The sequence below is a fragment of the Diadema antillarum genome, unplaced genomic scaffold (genome assembly GCF_040938485.1).
Source record: "Diadema antillarum isolate AM-2024a unplaced genomic scaffold, OU_Dant_1.0 seq00001009_RagTag, whole genome shotgun sequence".
Lineage (NCBI taxonomy): Eukaryota > Metazoa > Echinodermata > Echinoidea > Diadematoida > Diadematidae > Diadema > Diadema antillarum.
In genome coordinates this window covers 513,888-526,833 of record NW_027271845.1, presented here as the reverse complement: position 1 = coordinate 526,833, position 12,946 = coordinate 513,888, and the positions used below count along the sequence as shown (strand labels likewise).

The 12,946-nt window shown below is 37.4% G+C and overlaps 1 protein-coding gene across 1 annotated transcript in view; it reads left to right on the top strand.

Annotated features, from left to right (window-relative positions):
- The window catches only part of LOC139742613 (sorcin-like), a 36,941-nt gene extending 30,943 nt beyond the window's left edge, over positions 1-5,998 (top strand). Inside the window, exons 7-8 of the mRNA XM_071653137.1 lie at positions 1,160-1,328; positions 4,293-5,998. Coding sequence (XP_071509238.1) covers positions 1,160-1,328; positions 4,293-4,328 — 205 coding nt within the window. The 3' untranslated portion in view covers positions 4,329-5,998. The remainder of the gene's footprint in view (positions 1-1,159; positions 1,329-4,292) is intronic.
- Positions 5,999-12,946: the final 6,948 nt, after the last annotated feature.

The following is a 12,946-nucleotide window of genomic DNA, read 5'->3' as shown; positions in this document are numbered from 1 at the left end:
TCTGTCGCAGTTTGCCAAGCTTGTCCAACTTAATTACATGTACATACGTGCTTAAAGTAAGAAACTTGCAAATGAGTCAAATGTGTCTGCAAACTTTTTACATGTTATTTTCACTGGTTATTTGGAACCATAAACCACTTAATCGGGACATTTTGGCTGAAATGCTTCCATTTCCCTCATTAATGTAAAAAATTAATACATAGATCCTTAGAAATAATCCAAATGATTTGATTTCCTCACCAGAAGGATTATTTTCCAACCAATCCCAAATAGATTCTACCAATTGCACTGTTTAAACATTTACCGTTGGGCAGTAGGATGTAGTGCTTTGACTGATGCACTTTATACTACCCCTGAGTGCAAATATGGAGTTGCCTTCCCCTCTCTGTGCATCAGTACATGTAGTGTGTTTGTGGATGTGTGTGTGACAGACAACGAAAGAAGGAGGGATGATGTGAGAAAAATGTGTTCATCGCTCCGACAGTTTTATAGTGTACCTATTCACTCATAATAAAACAAATGCATTCAACAGTGCTGCCTCTTTGTGTGCAGTGGCAAAGTCTCAGGCATCGTGACTTTATATGTACTATGAACTCTGAAAAGGGTTTTTTGTGGATCATATTAATGAAGGTTTGTTCCAGTGATGCATTTGGGAGAAAAACTGATTAAGTATGACTACTGTATCTTTAAACATTCTTTACACTCAGCTGGACAAGTTAGATACTGCAAACTAATTGGGCAATCAAAAATTACTGAAATACTTTGAAGGAATATGCATATTTCTCTACAATGCTTCTTGAAGTTTTGCCCAAGTGCATATTTAGAGGAACAGAGAAAAAAAATCATCAATTTTTTAAATTAAGAAAAACCAACACACTCACCTACCAAAAAATGATAAGAAGGCTATGAAACTGTAAAACCAGAAATGTTTGCTTGCATTTTGATTTTGTAAATTTTATGAGAGCCAAGATTTGTGAAATTGATATGCACAAGAAAATTCTTTTTAAGATATGTATTGATGAATACCAGTGACATATTATGAAAAAGACAGAAATTTCATGCCACGAAAACATTTTACTTTACAGTAGTCCAATGTGAACATGTGGATATTACCTAGTTGAACTATTTTTTGTAAATGTTTTATTTCCCTCCTATACAGGTCACCACAGTTCTGCCACTTGGTTGTGAAAAGATTTGACCGTGGCCATGTAAATACGATAAAGTTTGATGACTTCATCCAAGTGTGTGTTATGCTCAAGTCTCTCACAGAAGCGTTCAGAAGAAAAGATACAAGTATGAATGGTGTTGTCACAGTCCACTATGAAGATGTGAGTCAATTTGAAACAATAGCAGCAGTGTAAAAACAAGAATCGCTTCTTATAAGGAATATTAAAGGCAACAAGAAAAATGCAGGAAAATGCTGTACGAACACAGATACTATTTGTAATTAAATCATACACAAGATTGGAAATAGTTTACTGTGATAAAGTAGTCATTTTTGTCGAGCCCACCGGAGGTGAGGGGAGACTAAGGGATCGCCTGCGGCGTCTGTCTGTCCGTTGTCCATCCGTTCGTCCGTCGTCCGTCCGTCCGTCGTCTGTCCGTAATGCTACAAAAACTTCAATAACTCTTTACTCTGGGCTTCAATTGCAATCAAACTTCGAGGGAAGAGGGGACATACAAAGTTTCACATTTTACCATATATGAAGGTCACCTCAAGGTCAATGAACTTTAGGGCCCAATGTTAAAGGACAAGTCCACCTTCATATACATAAGGATTGAGAGAATACAGCAATATTAGTAGAACACATCAGCGAAAGTTTGAGGAAAATTGGACAATCCGTTCAAAAGTTACGAATATTTTAAGTATCTGCACAGTCACTGCTGGAAGAGAAGACTACTACAGTGTATGATGTCACATGCGTACAACTATAATAAGGAAAATAAAGAGAGAATTTCACAAAACTTTACTTTTTGAATAAAGTGCACAGTTTTTCAACTTGCTACTGACGTATGTTAAGGGTAATATTATTCCCCCTGCCTTCTGAAAGAGAGAAGTCGAGTGTTCCTTTGTTATGCGAGAAAAATGGAAATATGTTGAATTTTCTTTATTCTTTCTTTATATCGTTGTACTCATGTGACATCACAAGCTATAGTAGTCTTTTCATCCAGCCGTGACTGAGCATAAACTTCAAAAATTCATAACTTTTTAACGGATTGTCCGATTTTGCTCAAACTCTAACTGATGTGTTCTACTAATATTGCTGCATTCACTCAACCTACATGTCTATGAAGGTGAACTTGTCCTTTAAGTTTTTATTGCACGTTTCTATTATGGGTCATAACTTTTGATCCATAACTCCATTTGTTACCAAACTTGGATGGTAGATGTCCCTTGGGGAGTGGATGGTCACCACAAGGTCAAAGGTCACAAGCAGGGGTCAACAAACTTTTAGAGCCCAATGTTATGGCGCGTTTCTATTATGGGTCATAACTTTGATCCATAACTCCATTTGTGACTAAACTTGGATGGTAGATGTCCCTTGGGGAGTGGATGGTCACCACAAGGTCAATGGTCACAAGCATGGGTCAACAAACTTTTAGAGCCCAATGTTAAGTTTTTATGGCGCGTTTCTATTATGGGTCATAACTTTTGATCCGTAGGTACGTTTGTTACCAAACTTGGGTGGTAGATGTCCCTTGGAGAGTGGATGGTCACCACAAGGTCAAAGGTCATAGGCAGGGGTCAACAAGCTTTTAGAGCCCAATGTTAAGTTTTTATGGTGCGTTTCTATTATGGGTCATAACTTTTGATCCATAGGTCCGTTTGTTACCAAACTTGGATGGTAGATGTCTTGGGGAGTGGATGGTCAAAGGTCACAGGCAGGGGTCAACAAACTTTTAGAGCCCAATGTTAAGTTTTTATGGGGCGTTTCTATTATGGGTCATAACTTTTGATCCATAGGTCCGTTTGTTACCAAACTTGGATGGTAGATGTCTTGGGGAGTGGATGGTTACCACAAGGTCAATGGTCTCAAGCATGGGTCAACAAACTTTTAGAGCCCAATGTTAAGTTTTTATGGGGCATTTCTATTATGGGTCATAACTTTTGATCCATAGGTCCGTTTGTTACCAAACTTGGATGGTAGATGTCTTTGGGAGTGGATGGTCACCACAAGGTCAAAGGTCACAGGCAGGGAAGGGTCAACAAGCTTTTAGAGCCCAATGTTAAGTTTTTATGGTGCGTTTCTATTATGGGTCATAACTTTTGATCCATAGGTCCGTTTGTTACCAAACTTGGATGGTAGATGTCTTGGGGAGTGGATGGTCAAAGGTCACAGGCAGGGGTCAACAAACTTTTAGAGCCCAATGTTAAGTTTTTATGGGGCGTTTCTATTATGGGTCATATCTTTTGATCCATAGGTCCGTTTGTTACCAAACTTGGATGGTAGATGTCTTGGGGAGTGGATGGTTACCACAAGGTCAAAGGTCACAGGCAGGGGTTAACAAGCTTTTAGAGCCCAATGTTAAGTTTTTATGCCTCCGCCACGAAGTGGTGCCGGAGGCATTATTATGGCATGTTTCTTTTTTGCCATAAATTCTTACTCTTTTATATCTCCTTATCTGTTATATCTTTTTTTTAAAATCTGTTATATATCCCATTTGCGTACAATTTCTTGTACGCGAATGGGCGAGACACATTATGGCACTTGCCTTGTTATCATCAGCTGTCCTGTCAATTTCTGGAGATTTTCTTCTTTTTTTTCACTCTTTCTTTGAAGAGATTGTTAGATGATGTACATGATTAAATCTGCCCTTCTTTCTGTGAATTAAACTCTCCAGTCTTGTGTAATATAATTCAACAGCTTAATATACGTAACAGCTTTGCCGAAAAAATTATCAAACAAAACGCTTCATGAAATGTCCCCAGATCTACACCCCCCATCCAAGTTTTTAACTTGGAGGTTGCATGTTACTTGCTCTATTTATCATCAGATGTTGGTATTAGTAGCAATGACATGAAAAACAAAACTTTTACATTTTGATCATACACATATTTATTTGGTAAATGGATATCACATGCCTGTAATATTGCTATGAGCATACTGATGTGATTTTCGTTCTTAATATGTTGTATCACCAAGTAATTGTGAGTGCTGCTCATTTTCAAGACCAGTCTGTTTTATGTTGCTTTGCAAATGAGCATTGTGCATAATGTTTATCATGAAGGGGGAAAAAATCCCAAATTTGATACCCTGGCATTCTGTTTTTCTCTATCTTATGTGATGCAGTTTCTGGAGATGGTGTTGGAGAATGCGATCCACTGACCTGCAGCTGAATGACTGGCTTCTTTGATCCCTCATACTTTGACTTGGACATGTTGCCCTGTGAACTGCCCCAGAGTAATCATCTTGCAGTCCATTCTATGGGAACTTGGCATCATAAGAGTTATAACTCAGTTCTTGATGTACAGCCACAGATATATATCATGGCCTTTTTGCAAATAGATAGAATAGTACTCATGTTTTAGTAAGAATAGCTTTCAGTATCTATGTCTGTATAAAAGAGAGTAAAAAATGTATTTGATGAAACTGACAAAAGCATTTTATAGAATGGAGGGTGAAGGAATATTTCAGTGCTTTGAGACAGGCTTCGCTTGCAAAGGATTTTATCGTACAACCAATTAATGATTTTGCAGTGTTGTTGGTCAGAAGTTGAATGAATGAGCATCAGAGAGAGTAAGAAATTTAATCTTTGCATACAAACGTAATTCATTACGTTTAGCCCCAGAGTGTTCAATGTACATTCCGTAATATATCAGTACATTGTATGATTCATGGAATTATGTGCCTGTGATAGTGATTCTAAGATGATAACATACGGGTCACTCACAATATTACAAAACCCTTGAGACTGGTGCTTTGTTCAGTAGATTATAAGTTATCATGAGTGAACAAACAATGAAAACATTGTTCTTTGAGTATATTGTGTCTTACAGCAAAAGAGGAAAAGCAGTGTGAAGCACAATTTTAGGTGACAGGCAATTGTGTGAAACCCATTTCCTTGAAATGGTGTGATTTCCATAGTGTTCACAAATAAAATATGTTGCCATGCTGTATGCAAATTCCTGCAGACTTCTTGTCTGAACAGTTGTGTGACAGGGGATGCCATTGAAACTCATTAGCTGGAGGCATGGGCCACACCATGCCCAACACATACAACAAACATTTTCTAAGACCCAAATGTGGTGAAGGTCACAAATATTTGATTGTTTAATTTCATTAAGTGAGCAATCATGTCTTTTATGTGAAAAGCAATTAATTCTCACATGTCTTAATCCAGCAGGCTCAGAAATGGCTTTAATTCAATCACAATTTTGCTATAACTGTGTTAGTTGTACTCAAATTTTCTACCATGGTCATCAGTGATGATTTTGAGACCTAACCCAGATGTTAAGCTAGTATTTTTTATCAAAAGCTCATTTCAACTGTCTTTGTTATACTGAGAGTGGCCCATTTGTTCAAATTATATGTGATGTCAGCCATTTGAAAGAGTACATTTCAGAATTTGTTATGACATGCTCAGTTTTGTAACACAAAATGATCTTACATAGCATGTGTAGCATTCCAGTTTCTTTAATTTCCTCAGGTTTTGAAAATGTAATTGTTTGCTGAATTGAGCTTTTGCTATAGAAAACAATTTCTTTCAAATTTGAAATGTACATGAAATCTATCCCCTTTTGGAATTATGTTGTCAGCATGCTGAATGTATTTAGGCTTTTAAGATTTAACCAGGGATAGATTAAAATGGAGAAGATGAATCTAGCTACAGGATATGATTTTAGTGAAGTTTCTGAAAGATGAGTCAATGTGTTAAAGATATCTCGTATTTATAGTTTAGAAAAAAAAATAAAAAAAATAAATATATATATTGCAAGATTTATATTCTCAAAAAGGCATGTGACTTTTTTTTACTTTTCCTTTTTTTTTGAAGGGGGGGGGGGGGGGGGGGGCTTTCTGTGCCATACATAAGCCAATGTTTAGAGCTTCTTTTGGGTTAGATATCATGTTAAAGTGTATCCATACCCTGAAATCATCTTTGTGACATGGAAGACCATCTAAGGATATCCCAAATATGCCTACCGGTATTGTTTATTTCCTCCATGATTTACAGAAATTAGTCTTAAACATGTACCCAGCACTTACATAGATGCTCACTAACAGTGTGTTATGTGTATTTTTGTGTGTGGGTGTTGACTCATTGCTACTGTTGCAAACCTATCAATTCCATGACATCCCGAATGTAAACTCTGCATGCATGCTACATACCGTACCCCTGCATACATGGCATCTTGTCTCGATACCAACGAATGCATCGCACGTCCTAAACCCGCGCGCAGCCATTTGGATAAATGCATGGTACTTGGCTACAGCTGGCCAAACCAATTGGGCATATACGTACGGGTATACAGTGGTACCTTGTTATAGTGAGGTCAGATATAGCTAGATACCTGATACATGTAATGATGAGGTTATTTTGCAGGTCCCATTCCTTTCATTTTCTTTTGTTTTTATCCCTGATATAATGAGAAAATTTCAGTTACCCCACGCAGCTCGCTTTGAGTTTCCTGTTTACTTCACATGTATATGCATATACAGGGACTATGTAGAGAGCTAGAGTGACCAGAGAAAGGACGACCACACAAAAATATCCAATCTGTGTGATTGACACGTATTGATAGTGCCGGTTGACTAGTCTAAATTCAAGACACATACACTTAATACTGCAATACAGAATTTTCTTATTTCTACTCATGAAGAGCTGTACACTTCACAAAACATTCAAACAATGCACTTGCATTTTACAAAGTTGATTGTCAGGGTATTGATACAATTTAGATATTGTCTTTCATGAATATTTTTGGAGTTGTTTAATACAAATGTTACTGTGTAGAGTTTCAATCTTGAGAAGTTTGTTAGTGTTGTTTGGTTAGCTTGCTGTGTGAGGTGAAGTGTAATCTTTAATGTATCCTTTAAAACAAAAATGAAATCATTTAGCATACCTGCTGCATGCACATTAAAAAGTGTCGTTAGGTACATAGCTCACGTTGTTTGTATGCCATCTACTTGTATGCATGAAATAACCAGTTTAAATGAAGTGATGCCCTGTAACATGTTACATACCTTACATAGTGTACATATTATGTTTTTCCATATTCACACTCGCAAATGTATCTTAATTAGTGATTTGCATACTCGACACCTTTCATTTGATAGTCAACCTCATGCATGTCTAAAACTATGCAGATTACAATTTAACCAATTTCAGGTTTGGTTTTGCTTTGTTTTGTCAAATTCAAACACGCAGCAGTAGAGTTTCTTTCAAGTTAATGAGGCAGGTACTTTTCTTGGTGTGAATGGATTGACTTTTGCAAGATCGACTTTTAAATTTATGTGATATACATTTAGGCTCGCTTATCTATTGTCTATGTAGTCCACCAGAAGGAAGTATACTCTAGCTATTTTGGATTGACAGCCTTTAAACACAGGTCCATCTACCTATGCTCTTGTTATATGTCATGCAGTGCTTGTCTTATCAGGCTCTCTGACACTGTAATGACATCCAGTGCTGTGCAATGCAGTCGCAAATACACATGGATTTCCTCTTTTCTTTTTCTTTTTTTCCTCTTTCTCTCACTGTAATCCTCAAATTGTTTACTCAGAAAACTTTTCAAATAGAGTAAACCTTTACAAGCCCAGATAAAGGTATTTCATAACTGTGTTGTGCAAGTCACTCTCGGTAAGTATCCATGTAACTAGTTTCTGTTCGTGCATGAATTTCCTTCATTATTTGCAACATGTGCATACCATGGATGTATGATGCATCATCTTGACTTTGAGGATAATAGCTGTTAGTACTACACATCCACAATAGAATATTTATAGAGGTTGCCTACAACCTGTAGCAGATAAGTACCTCATAATTCACTGTGTATCTCATATTTAGTACTATTTTCATTATGCTGTCGACATGCATTTGTTAGATATATGAAAATATCTTGTAATTACTGGTACCAAATAGTTACTCTTCTGTCGGTGAGCTGGGACTTAACTGATCATAATTATGTGATTTTTTTTTTCTGTGGTCACTGTTAAATTTCCTTCTTTGTGGAGGATGTGACATTTTTCTAATAAAGTTCAAATATGCAGACTTGTATACAATTTACACTTTATGTGTGACAGAAATAGAAAGAGAGGGAGAGAGCTAAGGAAATCTGCATTGTCCAGTTTGAGGAGGACTTGTTGAGGACACCCATTCACACAGAAATGATGACATAACAAAGGTAAACATCTTTGAACACCATTGAAATGCAATGTTATGTACACAGATTTTTGTCCAACAATGGTATGAAAGTGTCTTTCACTCAACAAATATCATTAGATCAGCCCAGATTAAACACAAGATGATGGTAAAAGTCATCATTACCATGGGGATCATCAGTTGTTCTCCACCAGTCACAGTCACAGGAAGTTTTGGCCCATTATGAACACTACTCCCTCTTGGTTGTGGACCCAGAACACACTTCCCAAAAATATTAGTTGTTAAATGATGGGAAGTTAAGATGTAAATCAGGAAAGCTGCATTACATGTATCACCCCTGCCAAGGCAGGAGGTTATTTTATCATTGGTGTCTGTCTGTCTGTGAGCAAAATAACTCAAAAAATTGTGAGCAGACTTAGATGAAACTAACAGGAAAATTTGATAATGATACAAGGAACAGATGATTACATTTTGGTGGTGATGCAGGAATTTTTATGAATTTTTGTTGGATTTTTTTATCTTTTGGCAGATAGGGTCAAAGAACTTCAGAGTTCAAGCTGTATTTTAGGTTTGTATACGCGCACTAAAGCCCGTACTCTGCTTGGGCAAGGTGCTGCGCAGCTGGAAGCTGATGACGTAAACAAAAGGCTTCCACATTGGGAAATTGGACGATGTTCAGCATTGTGTGTTTGGGTGGAAATGAGCTGCTTGGCAGAGGTCTGTGAATTATGTACCGGTATCCAATCAATGCTTGTGACTCGCAATACCTTGTGATGATTTTTTTCCCCACATTTCTAATACAGCTGTACATGTACACCAGTAACTCGGAAACATGCATCAATTATGAATTCATGAGCAGTCTGGTATGTAAAAGAAAGAATGTTTACCAGGAAAACTGTAAATGTATATGTGAATGCCACCGGAAATTTACAAATTTCTGCCATCTACAAACTTGTCTCTGTTCATGCGAGCACACCTACACACAGTTGACACACATAAATGGCACTACTCAAGGGCCTCCTGGTCATTGTGCCGCACACAGTAGGCCTATGGTATATCCACCTTACTCAACAATTTGATGTCTTGCCCTGCATAACAGAGGAGAGATAGGCGTCACTTTTCCATCAGTGTAGGTGGCAGCGTCATCAAGAATTTGCAGAGACTCCAACTCTCCCGTTTTCGACGGGAGATCTCCCGCCGAAAACCTATTTTTGCAAAATCTCCCGTTCTCCCGTTTGAGATTTAATTCCTCCCGCCCTGGCTCTGTATCTCCCGTTGGAAAGGATTTCTTACTTATTGCTATTGTATGTTGAAATAAAATAGCCTTAGATAGCACCAGAGAGCATCTAGAACCCTAGGAACTTTGCGCTTCGCACACATCGACTTGGAGTCTCCCGTTTGCTAGGGGTTTCAGGCGGGAGAATCTCCAGATCAGAAGGTGCTTTGGGTTGGAGTCTCTGAATTTGGTGTAGGCCTACTTCTGTAACTTTCCACAGCTTTGAGCTGTGACCACCAAATTCATACCACAGGTACATAACCTTGGATTCAAATGCTGGTTAAGTGCACACGTGGGAGAAGTCTGACAAGGTCAGGGGTCAAAAGGTCAATGAGTTTGTCACCTAAAGATGCTGGTCAAGCTCGAATATTGGTGAAGTCAGTCAAGGTTTAACAAATGGCAAATGAACTTCACCTGATAAGTAATGTAGGCCTACATGGAGTGTACACATACAGACAACCTTGCTTAAGTCCACCTCGCATAAGTCGAATAATCGCCTGAGTGGAAGGTCTTTTCAGGTCCTCTTTAAATTCTATTGATTTTAATCTCTCGTAAGTCGAAGTTGAAGTCAAAACTGAATAGATTTGACTTAGGCAAGGTTGATAGTAGTAGGCCTATTGTGTACTCTCTGTAGTCGGGATTAGGAGGCATCTGTGCACAGGAAACATCAAGACTTCACTGACATGATTGTATAACAGAGCACTGTTCATACACACACATAATTCCCCATGTCAATAAAACGGACGTACAGTTGTATCTGTGTGGTGTACGGTAAGGGTGCCAGTATTGGGGGTTCTTGTTTCCTCTGTCTCTTTAGTACAGTCTATGTGTTTTTGTAAAAGTGTATTAATTTTGATAAGTTGTTTTTGGTTTCAGATTTGGAATTGTTTTCGGTATATAAGATTAAAGAGAAATTAAAGAGAAATTAAAGAGATATGCATAGGCCTACATAGAGTTGTTGCGCAGTAGACGATGTTATGTAAAGCACTGTGAAACAGTTAAATACATGTAGTTTGTAGGAGTTATTATTGATAATTGGTATTCTCAATAACTATCCATAGCTTTGAGCTATGACCACCAAATTTACACCACAGGTACATACATCACCAAAAGATGCCAGTCAAGTTCAAATATTAGTGAATTCTGACAAAATCAAAAGTCAAAATGTAAAATGAACTTTCCAGGGGCCTGTTGCATAAAAGTTACAATTATGGTAACTTTGACATCCAATGGTAACTATCATGACAACAATACTCAACAGCCAATCAAAATCAAGAATTCCATGGAAGTTACCATTGAATGGCAAAGTTACCATAATAGTAACTTTTATGCAATGGGCCCCTGATAAGCACTATATACGTATTGTGTGCTCTTGGTAACTTTCCACAGCTCTGAGCCATGGCAGTAACACTTACACCACAGGTACGGTACACCACCTATAGATGTTGTTCAAGTTTGAATATTGGTGAAGTCAGACAAGGTCAAAGGACAACAGGTCAATGAACTTACATTTGAAAACACTGTAATCACAACTGCAATATGTGGGTGAGACATCGCTTGGCCGTTTGCCTTGCTAGAGTGAACCCTTCGTGGAATGCTCTCGTCAGCAATCTTGCATTATGGTACCTTACTTTTAGCATGAGCGAATTCCTGGAAGAGTAACGCATCACGATGGTCTCAGTGATATATAATACAGGTACACACGAGAAACAAGGAAATGAATGAGTACAGCCATTGGGTTCAGAGAAAATTCATCTGAAGGAGGTCAATCCTTTTTATTGCAATGGTGGAATCATATATCCACAAATATAAGGAAATTTGAGAAAAATAAAGAAATATGTATGAAAGCCAATGCATTGTATCCCCCATGTGATATGCCATGTTTGATGATGCCGTGATAGAAACAGTACACAAACTTCAATAATTATCCAATTTCATTCACTCAATTATCGCTCCCTAAAATTAAAAAAAAAAAAAGAAAAATAAATAAATACAGTGGGATATATTCTTCAAAAAGCAACCTCAGCAGTTTATGATATGAATACACCATATGACTTCTTCTTTCTTTTTTTTTAATGATTACACTACTGTATTGGTGATCAAGAGTTCCCTGAGTTCACACAGAGCCACTCTAGTACTACTAGTGTTAAACACACTGCAATAAGGTTGAAAGACTCTTTAGACTGCAGCAATACTTGTGAAAGACATAAAAATATGTAGGCTAAGGATAGTTTTTGTTTTATATAAAATCCTGACTGAAACAGATGAAACTCTTTATACATGTAGGTCAGTGTCTAGTGTGCCATTCCAGAAGAAGTCATTGGTTATTATATTTGTTGAAAAGTTGCTTTGTGTTTCTCATATTGTATGTCACACATGCAGAACTGATTGCAAAAAGCTGTGCCCACAAGGATTTCACTGCTACAAACTTTATTCCTGGTTTTTACTCATCATTATCCATGTCACACGTTTAATTTGCAAGGAATAGTTTATCTAAAATTGTGCAGTGTTACACCTAGTATTATTTTTTTGTTCAACATCCATTGTTACATAGTAAACAATGTGACATGCAATGCCTAGACTGTCACCTGGAATAAGCAGGAGAAACAAGGCACAGATAAAAGACATAAGTCACAGTACCGTAGAAATATATTACAAACTGTACAAAATTATGTAGATAAACATACTTAGTACAGTAGTCTCCACTTAATTGGGTAGTGTCTGGTAGAGCATTTCTGACCTGATTAAGTGGAGTACTCAATTAACCAGAAAACCTGTTAATTCATTCACAACACAGGTACCACATACTAATCACACACCTCTCTGCATCAGACACACTGCACGGTATGTCACTTACAGCAAATGCTGTACAACGAATTCTGCTGTGTCCCTGTGAGTTTCATATATGGCGAACGTAAATTTGCTTTCAATTCAAGTTTATTTTCCATTTTTCCCTGAGAGCTAGCCATAGCTCACAGGCACATGTGTGATAAGTGTGCCACTGTGTGTGTGTGGTGCTGGTGCGGTTCATACATGCCATAATGCGACTACTTGTACCAGTGATACAATGTGTATATGTAAGGCAAATTGATCATACACTGCATATTTAATACAATGTACCAAGGTATGTTAAAAAGTCAATACAAGCTTTCTATAAAATAGTTTCTTCAAAATTTATATTTACACAAATTCTAAAGGCTTTCTGCAGAAAGCTATGGAAATAGATCAGGTTAATCTGGAAAATTCCTACCTGTTTATCTGGAATGCTTACCTGATTATCTGGTAAATATAACATGCATCAGGAACTGTTTTTCAAAGCAGAGAGTACTGTAATGTACATTGTATACT